Raw genomic sequence first — 21308 nt, forward strand, 5'->3', positions numbered from 1 at the left:
AATAAAGTAAAACAGTAAAATGTAAATAGTGTCTCAGTAAAAACAACATAAAATGTTCTATTTCAGGCCATCAGACAACTACCTGTGTTAATAAATCCCATTACAGGAACATTATATGAAAATCATTCTGTCATCTGAGGCCTCAATAACATCCTAAAAACATTACAAAAACTTTATTTCTTTGTTACCATGGAACATAATGGGACAACATCCTCCAAACATCCTGTGAATGTTCAGATTAAAACATTTTGTCTTAGTTAACATATAACCTCAAAGGAACATTATTTGAAATGAGAAATATCCTTAAAACACAATTCAAACATTAGATTAACTTTTTTTTAAAATACATTAATAGAACTTGTAGATTAGTGACAGAGGAACAATTTTGGTGCAAGCAGGAAGGTGAGAACTGTCATTTAAAAGGATAATTCTGGGTCTAAACTACTACATGATCTAAATCTGTTGCAAAACCTGATATTTTTAAGTTGCTGCTCAGAGCTTGTTGTTGTTTTCTTTACTGAAGGGAACTTTCAGTATAGCAGAAGGTGAGGAGGAAGCAGCATGAAATGCAGAATTTACAGACAGATATTGATGCTGTTGGCGATAAATAAGACATGCAGCTGCTCAATCTGTCTTCAATTTAGAGCCACAGTGGTTAGTTTAAAATGTTTTCAAGAGTTTTCAGATATGAGAAGTCATCCACGACGTCCCTGGTTTACATAAAGTAACTTTGACTCCAACATTTTGCAAATGAGAATGATGGAAGTGACGCTACCAGCAGGCATTGTATGGCGGCTTACATCGACAATGAACAGAAAGTTGAGAAATTAAGTGTCCAAAGTGAAATATTTGAAGAACTTTGGCATCAGTTTGCATCATGGGAAACGTAGGGCGGCTTTTTCAAGGCCCTGATGTCAGTTGATGTCATTTTAGTATACTTTATATGTATGTGGGGGTCCTCAAAAAAACGAGGAACTTTTGGAACATTTTTTCCTATACCTTGAGGGAAACTACAAGCACTTACACAACTGGAAGTTTCAGTTCGTATTTCACCACCGACCTCCTGAGGAAGTGAGATTTCAAATCTTCTCTCTAAGATTTTTCATCAAGAAGCTGCTCGAAGAAAAGCAGAATTAATGAAGAAGAAATAAGGTAAGTGCTGCTGCTCCTGAACCATAAACTGGCTGTTTCTTTGCTCCTGTCACATCCAGGCTCATTTTTCACTGCAAACTAAATTCCTGCACCTCTATGAGAAGAGAACAACCATGAAGAGAACTCAGATGTCTTCTGAGCAGAGTGACACAGTTAGAAAGCCGTAAATCGTCCTCAACGTTTCTCCAAGTGCCCACAGGATTCACCAGTACTGGAAACAGTAAGTATTATGTTTTTACAACGTCTGCTCATCAGCTGTAGAAAGATGTTTCACCATGCTGAATGTATCTCCAACAACTTGCTCCTCTGTCCACTGTTTTTAAGCCATGCTGCATTTATTTTATTGATCCAGTAGCTTTGATTTTCCTTTCAGTCTCTCTGTGGAAACACTGCCTGCAGTTCAACCTGAAAACCTTCAATAGTGTCATTTATCAGTAGTTTCAATAGTTGTTCTCAGCAGAGTCAGTCATGGCTTCTTAGTTGTACTAAGGAGAGCATAATTTTTATTTTTTTTCTAGAATCTGGTGCAAAACAGCAGCTGGTGTAGTGGTATCATGCATGATTCCTATTCTTGTGACCTGGGTTCAGTTCCTGGGTGGTGCATGTGTTTACACAATTTCCCTCTGGAGATTAATAAGTCAGTCTAAATTTTTGGCAAATTTAAAACCATTCATGTAGAATAAAGTGACTGTGGTGAATTATAATAATTTTAAGCTGAGATTTGGTTAATTTTTGACTGTTGTTCTCACGTTAGTCCATCATGGTACTTCTCAGTTCAGCAACAAAGAGCTCAGACTTTTTAATTTTATTTATTTTGCTGAATCTGGTGCAAATTGTCCATTTTTGTCGACTCGCTGAACGAGACATGTAGAATAAAGTGAGTTCAATAAAATATTACATTTTTTTGGTTATTTACACCTACGCCTGATACATTCACAGACCACCAGAAAGTTGGAAATCTGGCAACTCCCTCTATTTTATAGTTTCCAACACTGATAAGTGGTGTCATTTTGGGATTTATTTTTTTGTAACAGGACATGTAGAATAAAATGTTTTTGATTAAAAACTATATAATATACCATGTTTTTTGGTTATTTTTCCTGATAGAATCACACATGGTGCATTCGCAGACCATCAGAAAATTGGAAATCATTAAAAGTTTTATAGTTTCCAACTCTGATAAATGGCTGCATTTTGTTGCAACAAGGAACTTTGATTTTATTTAATTTTTTTTCAAAATCTGGTGCAAATTCTTCATTTCTGGCAACTTGTTCAATGAGACATGTAGAATAAAGTGAATTCAATAAAAGATCACACTTTTTGGCTATTTAGACCCACACATGATACATTCACAGACCATCAGAAAGTTGGAAATCATAAAAAGTTTCATAGTTTCCATCTCTGATCAATGGCATAATTTATAGGAATTTCTGAATGAGACACACAGAATAAAGGGATTTTATTGAAATGTAATGATTTTAGCATAAGACCTGGTTGATTTTTGACTGGTGTGTTATTCATGACTTCTCAGTTGCAACAAGGAGCTCAGATTTTTTTTAACAGAATTTGATGCAAATGGTTTATTTTTGACAATTTTTTCGAATGACTGAAGTGAATTTAATCTAACATGACCAGTTTTTGCCTGATAGAATCACACATGATCCATTCAGTGACCCCCAGAAAATTAGAAATCTGGCTATTTCAGTTTTTTGGTTTCCAGGTCAGATAAATGGTGTTATTTTTGGGAATTCTTCAGTCTTTTCAAACCCACTGGTGGGTTTTGGAGTTGAATACAACTGTTCTGGACAGTGTGTGCGTGCGTGCGTGCGTGCGTGCGTGCGTGCGTGCGTGCGTGCGTGCGTGCGTGCGTGCGTGCGTGCGTGCGTGCGTGTGTGTGTGTGCGTGTGTGCAGCCAGTCTGTCAGCATGAACCTCCCATCTGGTGAACATTGCACAGGCATCGCTCATCAGTCACCCCTGCAAGAGTCTATACATGCATTTTTTTCGTGTGTGTGTGTGTGTGTGTGTGTGGTAGTGAAAGGAGGAGGAGGCAGCAGGCACCTCCTCCTGCACACAAACACACACACGCACACACAGACACACAAACACACACACACACACATAAACACACACACCCTTTTTTCCTGGTTTGCTGTTCGCTCTCTTTCATTGCAGCAGCAGATGGACGTTGGGCTGCACAGAAACTAACCTCCTGCTTCACCTTCATTCTTCTTCTTCTTTCTCTGGAGTTACAGTTTGCAGCTTCACACATCGTCAGGATGAGCTCCAGCGACGTTGATGTCAAGATCCAGATGGCGGAGAAGACCAGCGACGCCGAGAAGATGTACACATACAAAGGGGTGCTGTACCCTCGACTCATGTGCCCCGAGGAGAACCTGAAGGCCGTGGAGAACATGGAGGCCCGAGAGGATGACGTCATGCTGGTGGCTTATCCCAAATGTGGTGAGTAAAGCTGAGAATCTGTCTGAGAATTTGGTTGTGACTTAGTTTTATTTAAATGTTGGATGCTGTGACCTCTGACCCATGAGAGAAACAGTCTGAAGTCTGTTTTTGTCCAGATTGGAGCCATTTAATACTGATCATCTGACATTTAAAGGGTTTTTCAAGCTAAAGCTGACATTTAAATCCCAATAAACATTTGCTTTTGGAGGTTTTTTCCCCCCATATTACAACTGAGGTGACAGCAGCAGCAAAATAAGATTAGATTTTAGAGATTAGACTTCATTCTCATTGCACAGATTTCAAGTGCTAAGACAACAAAATGTAGTTTAGCATCAAACCAGAAGAGCAAAAGCAACAGTAAAGTACATTATTTGCAGTATATTACAGTAAAAAACAGCATTAACAGTACAAACACACATATACATGAATATATACATATATGGATGCAAGACAAAATAGATGATATGAGCAGTAGAAACAGTTTGAATAGTATCAATAGTATAAACAGTATGAACAGTGCAAACACTATTAAACACTAAATTAGCCACTAAAAGTCAAAATAAACTCCGATTAAAGCTGTTGATTTGTGATTATAAAAGCCCAATCACTGCACAACCAAGATTTTGCACGTGTTTAAATTCACCTCGGCTGTAGCTAATTGTAGTTTCTTTTGAAAAGTCTAAATTCTGTCCAGATCTGAGCCTTTAATGCTGAATATCTGCCATTTAACGTACTTTACAAGCTAAATCTGCCATTTAAATCCTGCCAAACATTTGTTTTTGGAGATTTATCCTTCAAACAATAAAAACTGTATAAATAGTATAAACAGAATGAACAGTAAAACTGTAAAAAAAAGTAGTAAACTAGCCACCAAAAGTTTAAATAAAGTCCAGTTGACGTAGTAAATTCATGCTTTCAAAGGCAAATCACTGCACATCTGAAATTTTTCACATCTGCAAATTCATTTCAGCTGCAGCTAACTGCAACATTAACAGGAGAAACATAGCATTTGCATTGAGAAGTAGTCAAAAAGGAAGTCTTTTCGGTGTTAAAATGTTTAAATTCTGTTCATTTCATCCATTTAATACTGATTATCTGCCATTTAATGAACTCTACAAGCTAAATCTGCCATTTAAATCCCGCCAAACATTTGTTTTTGGAGATTTTTTCTTTCATATTGCAACTGAAGTGACGGCTAAAGCAAAATTCACCACCTTATGCTAAAATAAAGTCCAGTTAAAGCAGCAGATTTGTGCTTTAAAAGGCAAATTGCTGCACAACTGAGTTTTTCCACATCTGCAAAGTCATTTAGCATGAAGCTAACTGTGACATTAACCGTAGAAATACAGCATTTAAATGTAAACAAACAGGAATGAGCTTTCCCCCATTAAAAAGTCTAAATTCTGTCATGTAACACCGATTATCTACCATTTAATGCACTTTACAAGTTATTTAAGTCCCGCCAAACGTTTGTTTTTGGAGATTTTTTCCCTCATATTGCAACTGAAGTGACGGCTAAAGCAAAATTAGCCACTTTACATTAAAATTAAATTCCATTTGAAGCAGTAAATTTGTGCTTTTAAAGGTATATCACTGCACAACTGTGGTTTTCCACGTCTGCAACGTCATCTAGCCTGGCGCTAACTGTGATGCTAACAGCAGAAATACAGCATTTGCACTGAAAAGCAGTCAAACAGGAATGTTGTGCTGCAGGAAAAATTGATGGATTGTGTCACTGGAGGCCTCAAATGAATGAGAGAGTGTCATTTTTCTGCAAAATCTCTCTTATGCATTGGTTTTGCATTTAACAACACCAATCTGATGCTCCAACTGGACTTTATTTTTCCGTTTTATTTGCTGTTACAGCAGCTGTAGCACTGTAGAGCAGAAATGTAACTTCCTTTTCAGGTTTTTCTGACAGTTTCTTATCATATCTGAGCTTTAGGACAGCAGCCAGTCGGCTTCTCTTCATGTATAGCGTGACAGGAACAGTTCAGGTGTTCAGTTCTTCCACCTGTTTGCAGTAGGTGCATGCTCCAGGGCTCTTTGTGTCACAACATGTCCACGCCTCGACCTTCGACCACACTTCTCCTGGTTGTTAATGATTGTGACTTACACCCACTGGGCCACACCTACAATGTAAACATGAGATAAACCCCTTTAAGTGTGAGACATCTGGTGAAATTCAACTGAAAGAAAAACATCGCTATGTTTAGTTCGTGACAACCTGAGAGGAGATAAAATCAGTCTCTGTGTCTCCACCATCAGCTCACAGTGAAATCTACAAAAAAAGAAACAGCAGAAAGAGTAAATATCAGCCCCGAATCTGTTCTAAAAACTCTATTTTTAGGCGTCTTTGTTGAAGGTGTCAAACTCAACAACCTTCAGAAAATAGCAGCAGGTTGTGATTTAACAAAAGAAGCAGTTTGTTTACAGTATTTTTAACTGAGATGTGCAGCTTACCTGGATGGTAAATCTTTAAAAATCAGCATCAATACAACCTAAAACCATCAGAGGCTGCAAATGTGTTTACATGTCAGTAAACAGAAATTCAATCAGCAAAATTAACACAGGTATGTTATCATGAAAAAAAAACACAAAAAATAAACCATAAATCAGAGCCAGAAACTGTAAAAGCAGAAATATTTATTTAATATTCAACTTTTAGGCAGTCATGGAACCAATTATGTGTGATTTGTGGTTCTGTTGGGAAAATTCTTAAAATTTAAGCTCAAAATTGTGATATTTCATCAAAATCACGCTATTCACGCTATTCTATGTCTCATTTAAAATTTAAAAAATTTAAAATCAGACACATTCATCGTTAACTTTGTTTATTTTATGTTTTGCCTCTGTTTTGATAAATAAATTAAACTGAAATTACAAAAGCATGTGAGTGGAGAGAGTTATGCAAGAGTTATGTAACAAATGGAAAAAAATTGGTAAAATTAAAAGACAAATTGCATAAAATTACAGTTTTTTTTAAAGTTACTGGATTAGTCATGATGTTATCATATATGTATTACTATCATGATGTCTAGTGTTTAAGTTTAACTTGATGTTTAAAAAGCTTTAATGATAAAACTCTCAGGAGAAGCAGAGTGTGACGTTCGTGCTGCGTTCGAGGAATGTGACGTGTTTTCTTTTCATGGAAATGTTGACTTTCCAAACGGCAGTTGGTGGAACGAAGACAAATGAGTTAACTTCATCTGAGGAATGTTGGGTTCCCACATCTCCAGTCAGGAAGGTTTTATCTGCTCACTTCTCAGTCAGATAATCACTTCCTTGTGTTTCTGTGATGTATGAATGAGATAAACGAGCATCAAGCTTCACATAAACACAGTCTGCTCGTGTTTACGGCCCTCTGGGATTTATTCCTTTCACTGCTCAATGTGTGCAATCCAATGAAGGCTTTTCTCTCTCCAGGAATTAGTCAGGAGTCATATCGGATCACAGTGTTGCTCCACCTTCTCTAACTTTTTCATTTTTGTTATTTATGATCCAAAACTAGGGCTGCACAGTGGTGTAGTGGTTAGCACTTTCACCTTGCAGCTAGAAGATCCCTGGTTCACGTCCCGGCTTTCCCGGGATCTTTCTGCATGGAGTTTGCATGTTCTCCCTGTGCATGCGTGGGTTCTCTCCGGGTACTCCGGCTTCCTCCCACAGTCCAAAAATATGCTGAGGTTAATTGATCATTCTAAATTGCCCGTAGGTGTGAATGTGAGAGTGATTGTTTGTCTATATATGTAGCCCTGCGACAGACTGGTGACCTGTCTAGGGTGTCCCCTGCCTTCACCTGAGTCAGCTGGGATAGACTCCAGCCCCCCCCATGACCCTAGTGAGGATTAAGTGGTGTGTAGATAATGGATGGATGGATGATCCAAAACTAAATTCTGCTGAAAATGCTGGTATTTTCACCTTTGTCTTTGTTTGGAAGCCTTTTTATGGTCCAATATCTCCAGATATGAAACTCTCACAGCCATGAAACTTGGTAAAGACACACACAGAGCAGCTTCTAGCAGATTAAAACAATCAAACTGCTCCAGGAGAGACCCAATTTTTTTTTTTTTTTTTTTTTACTGGCCCTTGAATATGCAAAAAATGCAAAATTTTCGAACAAAATGGTGACATTAGGCCCCCTGAAAGTTCCTGTAGTTCACTTAAAGTGTTTAAATGATTGAAATAGTTAACTTAAAGTCTGTAAACGATTAAAACTGTTTCTGATTTTGATTATTGGTCCTTAAAAGTGGAAAAACTTTAAAAATGTTTAAACATGAGTGGTAATGGAACCCCAGAAAGTTCCTGTAAGTGCATATATATTAACTAATGATTGAAATAAGTAACTGAAACTGTATAAACAGTGAAATAGTTGGCTAAAAGTGTATAAATGGTTAAAACAGTTGACTAAAGTCTAAAAAAGGTTGAAATAAATAATTTAAACTGAATAAAAACTTAAAACTCTAGTCAACTGAAAACCTGTAACAAAATTAACTAAAAGCATGTGAACAGCTGCTTTAGTGAACTAACGGTGGATAGATGGTTGAAATAGTGAACTAAAAGTGTAAAAACAGTTGAAACAGTGAACTAAAAGTTTTCATATGGTTAAAATAGTTGATTTAAAGTCTAAAAAGTCTTCAAACAGTTCATCAAAACCATGGAATCAGCTGTTCTTATATCCAGAGAGGTTGCAAGTTGTTACAGAATACAAATATTTAGGACTTCACATTCACTCAAACCTCAATTTCAAAACCCATATAAAAAGGTCAGTAATAAAGTAAAGTTCAGTTTATCCAATTTCAGGTTCATTAGAGACTCTTTATCAATGGGAACAGCCAAGATGTTCTTCTTTTCAATGGTTCTGTCACACATTACATACTGCCTGACAAGCTGGTAGAATTTCCACTCTACAGAACCAAAACTACTGGAATCATTACACAAACAAGCACTCAAAACACTGGACCAGAAACCTCTCACAATTCACCACTGCCACATCCTGAAAAAAAGCAAACTGCTTGGCTGGGAAAACCTCATCATCTTCAAAAATATCTGTCAGGTGTACAATATCTTGCATAATTCTTGTCCTCTGCCACTCTCTGGGTTCTTACATCTCAAATTCAACGCGAACAGATCCACTGGGGGGCGCAGTTAGGGGCGACTGCACAATCCCACTGAGGAAAACTGCCTTCAGCCAGGTCATCTCCTCATTCAGAGCCTCACATCAGTGAGGTGTTTGGTGAAAAACAACCAACAGGAGACCAGACTTTCACACTATAACAGAAGTTGGAAACGTTCCAGCAAAATGAGAAAACATAAAAGAATAAATCAGAGCTGCAGTCACAATGAAAACATCCTCCTCACCTCTTTTTTCTTCTGGTGACCTGACATGACATCAGGCAATAAAACCTTCAATGAAGCTTCCCACCTGTTGAACGTGTCCTGGTTTAACCTGGTTATCTGAGAAATGAAACTGGAAAATCCTCCAGAGAAGCTGCAGAGAGACTCGATGAAGAAGAAAAACCTGCAGCAGCCGCAGAGTTTTAATGTGAAAAGTCTGCAGGAGTTTAAATCTGAGTGCTGTGATTTTATATTCAGTTTAGGAATGCAAAGAAAAGCAGCTGAAATTGAATTAATTACACTCTAAAAACAAAGAAAATATACAGTTTGCAGCAGTCTTTTTGAGTGACAACAACATCTAATTAAATTATGTTCAACCAACCGACCAACAAACTCCATTTAGTTCAGGAAATGAATCTTTCGCAATTAAAGACATTTTTAATTCCCATTTACTTACAAACTTTTACTACAAAATGCTTTAAAGTTGATTGCTCATAAAAAAAAACTCGTTTTTGCAGGTTAATTGGAAATAATATTTAAATATTTTGTGCTGAATTACCATAATCATGAACACAAGTTGCTTTTTAACTTAATTTTCTCATATTCGGTTGATTTTCTTCAGTAGTTTTAAGCTTTTGCATGCTTTTGTTTTTGTTGTTGCTTTAATAATTAATTTTTTGGCTATTTATTTATTTATTTTTTGTTTAAACTGCAGTTGTATATTTTAACAAAGGCAACATTGCTTCTAAAAATGTTACCTTGAAACATCTTTTTTATCGAATTAACAATCTTAAATCTCGAACTCACGATGAAGAAAAAAATAAGTTTTCAAGCCACTTTTATTAAGTTAGTGCAATTAAAATTCAGTTTCAAATCAATTATTGTAGAAATTTGAGTTGGAATTACACACAATATTAAGTCGATGCAACATATATGCAACATTACATCAACGCAACTCATCAAAATGTTTTCTAAATCAATATATTAGATTTGTTTCCTCTTTGCAAGCATGCATTTAATTACAATATGAGGAAAGTAACTGTGAATTACATTGTCGAGTTTACCTGAAAACGTTTGTGTGCAGGTTTTAACTGGATGGTCGGCGTGTTGAGGAAGATCATGGTGGAGGCTGGCGGACAGAAATCAGAATCCAAAACGCCTCCACTGATCGAGTTCTTTGGACCCGACAACTTAAAGGTACGAACTGGATGTTTGTGTTTCAGCCTCAATTTAACACAATAAAACTACAATTCAACAGTTAAATTAATTAACAGAAACTGAGCACCTGTGGGTTTTTCTTAAAACACCCAGACAACTGCAATGGTGGATGATGGTGTCCACATACTTTTGACCACGTTACTACACTGCCCGTCCAAAAAAAAGTCACACATTCTAATATTTCATTGGACTGCATTTAGCTCTGAGAACGACACACATTCACTGTGACATCGTTTTGATAAGCTTCTGCAATGTCACAGCATTTATTTCTGTCCAGAGTTACATTTAATTTCTACTAAGATCTTATATTGATGATGGGAGAGTTGGACAAAGTCTTCTCCAGAACATCCCAAAGATTCTCAGTGGGGCTGAGGTCTGGACTCTGTGGAGGTCAATCCATCTCATGCTCCCTGATCCACTCATTCTCAATGTGACCCCATGAATCCTGGCATCATCATCTTGGAACATGTCCATGTCATCAGGGAAGAAAAACTCCACTGATGGAAAGACCTGGTCATTCAGTATATTCAGGTAGTCAGCTGACCTCATTCTTTGGGAACATAACGTTGCTGAACCTGACCAGCCCCAGATCACATGACCTTCTTCCAGTGCTCCAGATTTCAACCTTTATGCTACCTAGCAAACAGAAGCCTTTTTCTCTGATGAGTCTCACTGATCAGTGGTTTTCTTAGAGTTACAGCTGTTTAATCCCAATCCCTTGACTTCCTTTCACATTGTTCATGTGGAAATGTTCTTACTTTCACTATTAAACATAGCTGTGAGTTCTGCTGTTTATTTCCTACAATCATCTAAGAGTTTGTTCCGAGCACATTTGTTCCTCAAAGATGATGGTTCACCACTATCATTCAGGTTTTAATAATGCGTTGGACGGTTCTTAACCTGATTTTAGTAGTTTCAACAATCTCCTTAGTTGTTTTCTTTGCTTGATGCAGGCCAGTAATTCGACCCTTCTGAGACAGATTAACATCCTGTCCATGACCACAGGACATGTCTTCCAACACGTTTAAGAAATGTGAAGTTCCTCACTGCATCAGCTTGGGTTAAATAAATTGTTGCAGCTGAAACATATTAATCACTGCAGTAATTATCCAATGGAAGTCTCTCACCTATTTGCTTAGTTAAATCCAGATGACGGCTTTTTTTTCTTGGCCAGGCAGTGTATTTGAATCGACTGTCCACATACTTTTGGCTGCAGAATATTTCCATCTGGTGTCCACATGTTTTTGGCAACGTAGCAGCTTTGATCTAGTTTCGACATATTTTTGGCTTCATTGCATAATTGTAATCATGGTTGTACTTTGACTGCTTGTCCTCATGTCCACTTTGGCTGTTTACACCTGCAGTGTGCTTTGATAAGGCGTCCATGTGCTAAATATAACTGGACAACCAAAAGTTGTCCAGTCAGTAAGTCATTAAAATGGTTTTCAGAGGAGTAATCAGCAGTAGAGTAACTGTTAGAAACCACCCTCTGCGTGTTTGTGTAGTGTTCAGATGATAAAGTGTTGCTGTGTTGCCATGACTATGCATTTCTGTCACCAACTTCACAACAGCAGAATCTAATCATTTCAGTTTTCTTTTGGCTTCATGTGGTTTTGTATGTGTTTAGACTGTCTTATATAGATAGATAGATGGATGGATGGATGGATGGATGGATGGATGGATGGATGGATGGATGGATGGATGGATGGATGGATGGATGGATAGATAGATAGATAGATAGATAGATAGATAGATAGATAGATAGATAGATAGATAGATAGATAGATAGATAGATAGATAGATAGATAGATAGATAGATAGATAGATAGATCGAATTCATTCATAAAGCATTCAAAAACTACAACTCAGGAACTATACTTTTCTCTGTTTTCTTCTGGATTCTCTTGTACAACTTCTTGACTTTCCTTGAATAAGGTGCTTGTAGATTTTCAGAGTTTCCAACTTTCAGAAGCTCTGGGGAAATTTGAAAAAAAAAAAGATGCAGGCAATAAAACAGTGATTGATAAAGATGTGCAACTCTTCATGCTTCTCTGTGTGTTCTCAACTTTTATTTTGAAGGTGTAGCAGACTGACCTTATTTAACCTCCAGTGGAAACTTTAATATGAGCAGCGCATGTTTGCATTAATAAATGGAGCCCTGATAAAACAGAGAGAGCGGTCAGTAAACAGTGAAATAAGACTCGTATCTCAAAGAACAAACAGGAGCAGAGCAGTGAAACTACTCATAAACTGATTTCTCTCAGGTCAAATCACAGTTTCATCCATGTTTATGACTTTACACAGCAAACTGCAATTAAATCTACAACTACACCAGCTTCAGACTCAATTTTTTTCAAATCAAACCCAAAAAACTGGTACTGTGAACTGAATTTTCAAATTTTAAATAACCTAATCCCAGCCCAACTCTGGATCTGTACAATTAATTTATAAAGACATTGATCCTGAAGCTGATGTTTCTGATGTTGTTGCTCTGAAAGTTCAGACGTCTCAGAAAACTTGTTGCCTTGATGAGAAACAGATGTGTAATCAGAAAACATGTCTCCGCTTCCTGTTTCTGAAAAAAAAGAAAAAGACTTGTCTGGTCCTTCTGCAGCTGTTCAGTCGTACACTTTATGTGTGTGTGTGTGTGAATATTTTACTGTTGTCTAATTAATCATCAGTTGAACTTCTGCACTGTAAAAAAAAAACAATAAAGACTTTCTGGAGAAGCTGCTCTGTCTTGGAAGGAGTTTGATGGAACTAGTAGAGAAGCTGCAGAACTTAGACCAGATTCAATGACATCAGAGCCACTGATTTCTAAGTATTAAACCAGAACCAGCAGCTGTTAGCATCCAAACTTGGCCACAAAACAACCAGAAATCGTGCTTGATTGGATGTTTGTTCTGAATTCTTTAAAATAATTTTATTCTGCTGCTAACATCCTCCACCTCCTCTCAGGCCGTGAATGAAGCTCCGTCTCCGAGGTTTTTGGGGACTCACCTTCACCCCGACAACATCCCAGCGTCCTTCTATGAGAAGAAGACGAAGGTCAGTTTCAGAAGTTATGCAGAGAAACTTCACACTCTTTAATTCTTATAGAAGTGGTTTATGTTTAAAATCAGTATAAATACATGATTTAAATGCAGTAAGATAAAGTGTTGTTATACTAAATCTGCTTAACTGATTTTTAAAGAAAGTAACTGTCCTGCTTTGGTATAATATCTTTAAATAACTAAGATTTTCTGTTTATTATTTGATAAAACACAACTTTACAACAACTAGGACCCAACAATAATAAACAAATCAAACTATGCAGACAGAAAAAGAGCAGTTATTCTTCTTTTGCATGACAGCAGCTCAATGAAATCTATTTTGTGTGTCTGTTTTTCCAGATGTTGGTGATTTTCAGGAACCCCAAAGACACTCTGGTCTCCTACTATCACTTCTACAACAACAACCCAGTTCTCCCATCAGGACAGTCCTTCGACTCCTACTTCTCCCAGTTCATGAGTGGAGACGGTGAGCAAACAACACACTCAGTTTTATCATATATTAGAATAAAACTGACGGGAACCAGAGGAGGATAACGTTTAACGTTACGAGAACATTTCCAACTCTGTTTATGCTGTTTTTTTAAGAAAAATACTTCAAAGCCTTCAGCCTGATTTTTTTTTCACCTTCACACTTAATATATAATTGTAAAGGCAGAAAACAGTGTAAAAAATTGTATTTACTTTTTTATACTTGACAGTTCAAATAAATAGTCATAATATTTTATTTTTTCTGTAATTTTTTCAAAAATACACAAAATATCAATGAATTTACACATAAACTGAGAATTTACATGTGTAAATATAAAATAGCAATAGAAAAATGATGAAATCTTCTATTTCAAATTGCCTGAACAAGCTTTTATATTTAGATTAAGGTCCTATAATATTCTCTATAATATGAATTCAACTGAATAATACAAATGTCAGTATATTAAGACCTAAGAACAAGGACAACAAGAAAAAGAACAATACGAAGAACAACAAGAACAAAAAGAGAGAACAACATATATATATATATATATATATATATATATATATTTTTTTTTTTTCAGATGTTTACTGAAAACACAATGATACCAACTTTATTTTGAAAGATTACCTGTGCTCATATATAGTTTACACTGTGAAAACACATTGTCTTCTACAGTCAGACGTATTGATAATTAAAATAACTGCAACCTTTTAGCGCTGAAGTGATGGAATAATAAGACACTATGAGGTCAGTTTATAAGAACAAGAGGCCACAAGTTGGAAAAGAGTCAATAATCCACCTGAGAGGTGCAAATATGCAACAAATCTGCAGCTATTCTTCATACGTAGACCCATAATGTTGCAGAAACATGAGGTTTTGGTGTTCTGGTGTCACTTTTCCAGCCTTAATCAAGCAGTTTTTCAGTTTTATACTCTCATTCTTCACAGTTTGACTTTATGATCTGAAGTTTACTACCTAATAAACAGCATCTGACTCAGCAGGTTGACCATGGAAATGCTACACTGATTCAAGTGGGGTAAAAGAGCCTCTATTGCCCCAATTAGAGAGTTTACAGCATCAAGACACCAATAAAATGGCAGTTAAGATGATTATCGGGTCTTATCCAGCTACCAGCAGGAGCAGAAACTTAACTGATGTAAAAACAGGAATAAAATACTTGGGGAAAAAAGTCCATGACAGAGTTAAAGTACTATTTCCATCCATCCATCCATTATCTATACACTGCTTAATCCTCACTAGGGTCATGGGGGGGGGCTGGAGTCTATCCCAGCTGACTCAGGTGAAGGCAGGGGACACCCTAGACAGGTCACCAGTCTGTCACAGGGCTACATACAGAGACAAACAATCACTCTCACATTCACACCTACGGGCAATTTAGAATGATCAATTAACCTCAGCATATTTTTGGACTGTGGGAGGAAGCCGGAGTACCCGGAGAGAACCCACGCATGCACAGGGAGAACATGCAAACTCCATGCAGAAAGATCCCGGGAAAGCCGGGACGCGAACCAGGGATCTTCTCGCTGCAAGGCGAAAGTGCTAACCACTACACCACTGTGCAGCCCGCTAAAGTACTATTTTTACTGTAAAAAAAAAAAAAAAAAAAAAACCCAACAACAACGTATTTGACATGTCCCAGGACCTCATGAAGCTCATGGAGAGAAGCCAAGACTGAGCAAAGCAGTAATCAAAGCAAAGGGTGGCTATTTGGAAGAATGTTTGGATTTATTTCACACTTTTTTGTTTACTGCATAATTCCATGTGATACTGAGGCTCAAATCAGGATAAAAAGTGTAATAATGACCACACTTGATGTTTGACCTTGCAAACATAAAGTTTAACATGCTCTGACATAGAAATGATGAAATGAATGCTGACTGGTTTGTTTATGGTTGCTGTGTTTGCAGTTGGCTGGGGCTCGTACTTCGATCACGCCGTCGGCTGGGACAAGAAGATGGACGATCCCAACGTGATGATTGTCACCTACGAAGACCTGAAACAGGTAAATTACACAATAATTCTTTAAATATTAAAGCTGTTTTTAACACTGTAACATAAAAACAAACGATAATAATCCAGCAGCTGGGGCGCCAAAGAAAAGAATAACCCTGTAAAATAACAGATGATAATCTTCTAATGAAAATACAGGAAGGTTTTGCTATTAAAATACACTTTCTAGCCTTAATTTTGCAAAATATACATGAGTAAAAAACAATGAAATTATCAACAAATTTGATTTTAAAAAATATAATACAAATAATCAAGTTTAATACTTTATACTGTTTGGTTTTATTATTAAATTTTACTCAAAAAATTCTTCTAAAATTCAAAATACTGTTATAAAATGACTGCAGTGATTTGGTTTCATAAATGAAAGAATGTTAATTTTAGATTATATTAAACTAAAACGAGTGTGTACATGAAACTTGTCCACACTTAAAATGAACGATGTATTATTTTTTTTATGTTGAACAGCTGTTGTTGTACAAAGAAATGTTAATATATTAAATATATAAATTTAGATCACACCACATATACATAGTTTTATGCACCTTTACATAAAAATTATTGTATTTTTAATTTTCGCTCAGTTTTGTTATGTTCTAACATAGGTCCATATGTCTTTTTCTTTCTTTTTTTAAAGATTTTTTTGTATTTGAAAAATATGGAAAATAATTTCATAAAAGTATATAAAAGTGTACATCAGAGATATCAAGGTCACTAATTTTCTTTATAAAAACGTTACATGACAGTATTTTATATGTAAATTATCCAGTAAAATATATAAATGAAAATTTTATGTGAAATTTGTTCAATTTGTACAAAAAATGGAGTGCTAATGTTCATTTATCACTTGTGAAACGTGATATTTTTCTTATTTTCCGAATCAAATCATTAATTTCAGTTAATTTAGCCTGCAGAGACTTAAACCACCACTCCAACACAGAGTTTCAGTGTCTAGAATTGTTCTGGTTCTGTTTCTCCCTGCAGAATCTGACCGAAGGTGTCCGTCAGATCTCCACTTTCTTCGGCTTTAATCTGACCGAGGATCAGATCCAGCAGATCTCAGGACAAAGTACCTTCAACGCCATGAAGCAGAGCTCAGCCGACACCCACGGCCACCTGGGGAACATCTTCTTCAGGAAAGGTTTAAATCTTTTATTTCTTTGACCAAAACAAATAAAAAGTTACAGTTTTATTTATTACAATATGCTGTTAAAAAACAGGAAAGTATGATGTCACTATAAGTTGATGTTTTTGGCTACCAGTTTAAATTCATTTAAATTATTATTTTAGTGTCAGAGAAAACCCTTTTCATCTCAAATACTCAGAAATTCAATCAGCTGTTCACAAAATACGGTTGTAGACTTATTGAATTTTGTAAAACCTGATTTAAGCTAATATAAGTTTTCTGAACACTGTAATGTTATCTGCTTCATTCTTCCGTCATTTGCACATTCAAGTACTTTCTGTTTTGCACATTTCTGTATCGCTCTTGAAATAAAACAGTTACTCTTGTATACTCTGTTGATTTTTTCATTTTATATATATATATATATATATATATATATAAAAAAAAAAATTATTTCACTTTATTTTATTTCAAATTAAATAAAATTTTAAGTTTTATTTTTGTTTTCTTTAATCTTATTTTACTTCATTTTATTTTTTAATTAAATTAAATTTTATTACATTTTATTTTTATACCCTAATATTTTGCGTAGTCTTATTACTTACCCTTTTATTGAACATCATGCTGCTGAAACAATTTAATTTCCCTCCACTGACAGAATTTTAACCTCAGTATTTGGATTTTTCCCACGAAAACAAATTAACAAAATAGGAACAATCTGTAAAATTGCAGCAAATTGTTCAAAATTATAGTTAGAAACTAAAACATTCAGTATGTTGTCTTATCAAACGCTTGAAAAAACTAGTGAGTATTTCCTTTAAAATGAACATTTTGTGCCCAATAATAACATAAAACAACATTTTAGATGCAGAATATGTTTTTTAATTTGCAACCCTTTAACTGTGTCGTGTTTTTGTGTTTGTTCAGGTGTAGTCGGCGACTGGAAGAATAATTTCACACCAGAACAGAGCCGAGAGATGGACGAGGTTTTTAACAAACGTCTAGCTGGAACCAGACTGGGAGCAAAACTCAACTACCAGCAGCACTGTCAGTAGAAAAATAACGCAGGAGGAGAGATTTTTGGACTTTTCTGCTCAGATCTGAGTCCGACGGCATCTTCAAGCTTTACTTGAGCATTTAAACATCTTCTTATGAAGGAGGCTGTGAAGAAAACGCTGCCTGGAAGCCTCAGTTCAGAGCTAAAAGTTCCAAGGTGAAAGGGAAAATTACAAAAACACGAATGAAAAAGGGGCATTTAGTCATTTTTTACTCAAATCTGTGAATTTTTGTTGTCTATAAATGTCAACTATTCAGTTAAACACCTCATGAGCACCACATTTGGTTTCACCTGAAGTCTGACTGTAAATATAATCCAGGATCCACTGCACCAACTGAAATACAATAATCAAAGTAACAGTCATCCATATATAAGGGCTACTAAGAAACATGGAAGAAGGGAAACTAGTTAATGAAATGCTTTCCGGGAAAATAACTCCTTTTCAGTTCATATCAGCTTTTAAAATCTGACATTGGATGAATTTAAAAAAGCATTTTATTTAGTCATTTTTGTAATCTTTGCCATTATTCTATAACATTATATATGTACTTGAAAAATATTTTACTTTTCTGTAATTTTGAATTAAAATCAAAATTTAAAATGACAGATTTTTGTGATTAACATGGTGGAATTCCTCTTTTATTTTTCTGTCTTCAAATGCCAAATGGATCAGGATTTTCACAGTAAAAGTTCTGTTGTATTGGTGCTGTTCAATTTAGATTTAATCAAACCAGCTTTGATCACATTTTTCTTTCTGGGTTTGATTTTTCTGCAAAATAACACTTGAATGTAGCAGCTTCACTCTCAGATGATTTCATTTAGTCCCCAATAGTTTCATTTACTGCAGCTTCAAAACAAATGTAAAGACTTAACGGGTGAAATGTCTTCATGCCGGCAGCTACCTGAAACCACGTTGGGCTCTTTGAAATATGCACAATCACTGTTTTGAACTGTTGTACAGGACCAAGATGAAAAATAAATACAACTGTATGATTTCAACTTGTCTGATTCCATTTATGTCACTCAGCACAACCAGGGAACTTCTATTTTTTATAAATACACCCACTTTAAAACAGATGTAGGTCTGTTAAATAGAGCAGTGGTTCTCAACTGGTCTGGGCCTGGGACCCACCATAAAACTGAAATGACAAGTCGTGACCCAAACAATATTTCTCCAAAAATCAACAATTTATTGATTGAGCGTTCAAAGACAAAACTTTTAAACCTGAACTCAAGTACTTCACAACAACTCAAAATCAAGCAGCAATACTAATTCAAGTACTGAGGACTTTGAAACAAGTAGAACAATAGCCTCAAGTAGTTCTCAGGATATATAAAAGTGCATTTTTTTTTCTACAAAAAAAGTGCAATTCAACAAAACCAGTAGCTTCTCATAATACTGCACAAGTCTGCAACATTGCTGTTGTAGCTGGAGAAACTATGTATAGAAATATGTGCAAAAGAGTCCAAAACATGAAAACTGATGAAGTGCATTCAACAAATTATTAAAGTGAAGAAATGCTTAATGTTCTGATCAATCTCAAAATGTAAACACAATAAAACATTTTTCAAAGGGCTTAACTATATTTGAAAGCCAATATTTGTGGAAAAAAATAGTGTGCAATATTGAAAGAAAAGTGTGTTTTTAAGCACTTACAAATAAACAAAAGTCACAAGTCACAATAAAAGTACTGCAGAACTACATGAAGTTCTAATGGCTTAGCTGAGGATGCTTTTTGGCCTTTACAAGAGTCTCAAAATCTGGCTGTATGCATGATAAAGCAACTCTGAGGTCATGCTCAATGTTCAGTTTATTTCGGTATTTTGTTTTCAGCTGAACAAGAGCTGAGAAGCCACATTCACAGAGGTATGTGGTGCTGAATGGTAGGAGGATTTTTACAGCTCGACTAGCAATGGAGGGATACTCTCTCATCACATCGTTGCACCAGAACTGGGAAAGGCTTACCTCTGTGAATTTCTTTCTGAGAGTGCGGTCACATGATAGCTCCACCAGCTGACATTCATCGCTGCTAGGCAACGTGATGCTTTCCATGTTTATTCCAAACGGGTCGCGCACCCAGTCGTCCTCGGGTTGTTTATCGGGAAAGTAGTCGCTAAACCGCTCGAAAAGTTTATTCAGATGCGTGCTTTTGGACTCCTTTGTCTTCGATGTAGGAAAATCCATATTTAATGTACTCGCTGTCGTACTTGCGTTTGGCCATGCTGCTGTTGCTATGAAAACATGCAGTTTCTTCTACAGTAATACGAGTGTCCTCACCGGTCGCTGCTGACACGACGACCCCCTGCGGGTGCGGAGGGGAACTACAATGACTCGCCACTAAATTGGATTATCTTTATTTTTCTCTCTTTTTAGAAAAAGGCTCGCGACCCACCAAAAACGGCCCCGCGACCCACTTTTGGGTCGCGACCCACCAGTTGAGAAACACTGCTCTAAGCAGTAAGAGGCTCCACCTGGAGGTACAACCAGGTACTACAGCTGATCTACAATACTTCTGTGTATTATCTAGAAAAAAGATTTTAGGTCTTACTGGCAGATGCTAGACATTAAAGCCCAAAAAACTGTGAAACTGTAGTGCAGTATTTTTCATTGTAAAAAAGTATTGTTGCACTGCGTTAATACTGCTTTTCTGTCTTCCAGCTTGGTGGCCACAATGACATCAGTTATGTTTGCAGCGTCATCGCCTACAATCCAGTTTCAAAACAATGGCACATGTCGGCTCCCATGTTTAGCCCTCGCATCAACTTTGGCGTCGCCGTATTGGAGGATCACCTCTCCGTGGTCGGAGGCTTCGAAAGTGACAACAAAGCCTGTAACGTGCAGCGATATGACGGAAAGACCAACAGGTGGGAGACCGTCCAGGACATGCAGATCCCCAACAGCCACGTGAACTGCCGTGTGGTGGAGCGATACCCCAACAATACTGCTTAAAATGAAGTTCCAATCAACTGGCAAATAAAGATAGACATTTTTACATAATTCATGAACTATGTGGGACTATTTAGAGAACCTAACCTTGTTGTGCTCCAGGCTTTGACCACCCTGTGAAAATCTCTTTCAAAAGATATATTCAGTAAAATGAGTGGACTTTTATTGCCTGTATGTAACCTATAGTTCACCCAGAAAAGGTACATTTTGTTTTTATTTCTATCCCAGCTGGTGTTAGACTTGCTTTTCACTTTCACAACCTGAAGTATCTTTTATGGCCTTCAAAACTCAGTGATGAGACTGACTTTGGTCACCTTAAGTCTTTACTGATAATCATGGCTAGACTTTTCCAGTTCAGAGTCTCCTGAACTACTGGATTAGCTTTACCAGATGTAGCTAAGACTAACTGGTAAATGGCCCACACTTATGCAGCACTTTTCTAACCTTTTAACTGAAATT

General features: G+C 36.5%; 1 protein-coding gene across 1 annotated transcript; it reads left to right on the forward strand.

Annotated features, from left to right (window-relative positions):
• Positions 1-3285: 3285 nt before the first annotated feature.
• Positions 3286-18901, forward strand: sult6b1 (sulfotransferase family, cytosolic, 6b, member 1). Its single transcript, XM_035955668.2, has 7 exons — positions 3286-3614; positions 10033-10145; positions 13125-13214; positions 13559-13685; positions 15620-15714; positions 16704-16860; positions 17773-18901. The coding sequence occupies exons 1-7, from the start codon at positions 3431-3433 to the stop codon at positions 17898-17900; spliced, it is 894 nt and encodes a 297-aa protein (XP_035811561.1). The 5' UTR covers positions 3286-3430; the 3' UTR covers positions 17901-18901.
• Positions 18902-21308: the final 2407 nt, after the last annotated feature.

This window comes from Amphiprion ocellaris, chromosome 16, assembly GCF_022539595.1.
Source record: "Amphiprion ocellaris isolate individual 3 ecotype Okinawa chromosome 16, ASM2253959v1, whole genome shotgun sequence".
NCBI lineage: Eukaryota > Metazoa > Chordata > Actinopteri > Pomacentridae > Amphiprion > Amphiprion ocellaris.

What these genes read in the sequence shown, in the direction of transcription:
- sult6b1 (XM_035955668.2), top strand. Translation starts at nt 3,431, where the DNA reads ATGAGCTCCAGCGACGTTGATGTCAAGATCCAGATGGCGGAGAAGACC. An exon ending in CCAGTTCATGAGTGGAGACG is followed by an intron (nt 13,686 to 15,619) that starts GTGAGCAAACAA and finishes CTGTGTTTGCAG; the next exon opens with TTGGCTGGGGCTCGTACTTC. An exon ending in GAACATCTTCTTCAGGAAAG is followed by an intron (nt 16,861 to 17,772) that starts GTTTAAATCTTT and finishes GTGTTTGTTCAG; the next exon opens with GTGTAGTCGGCGACTGGAAG.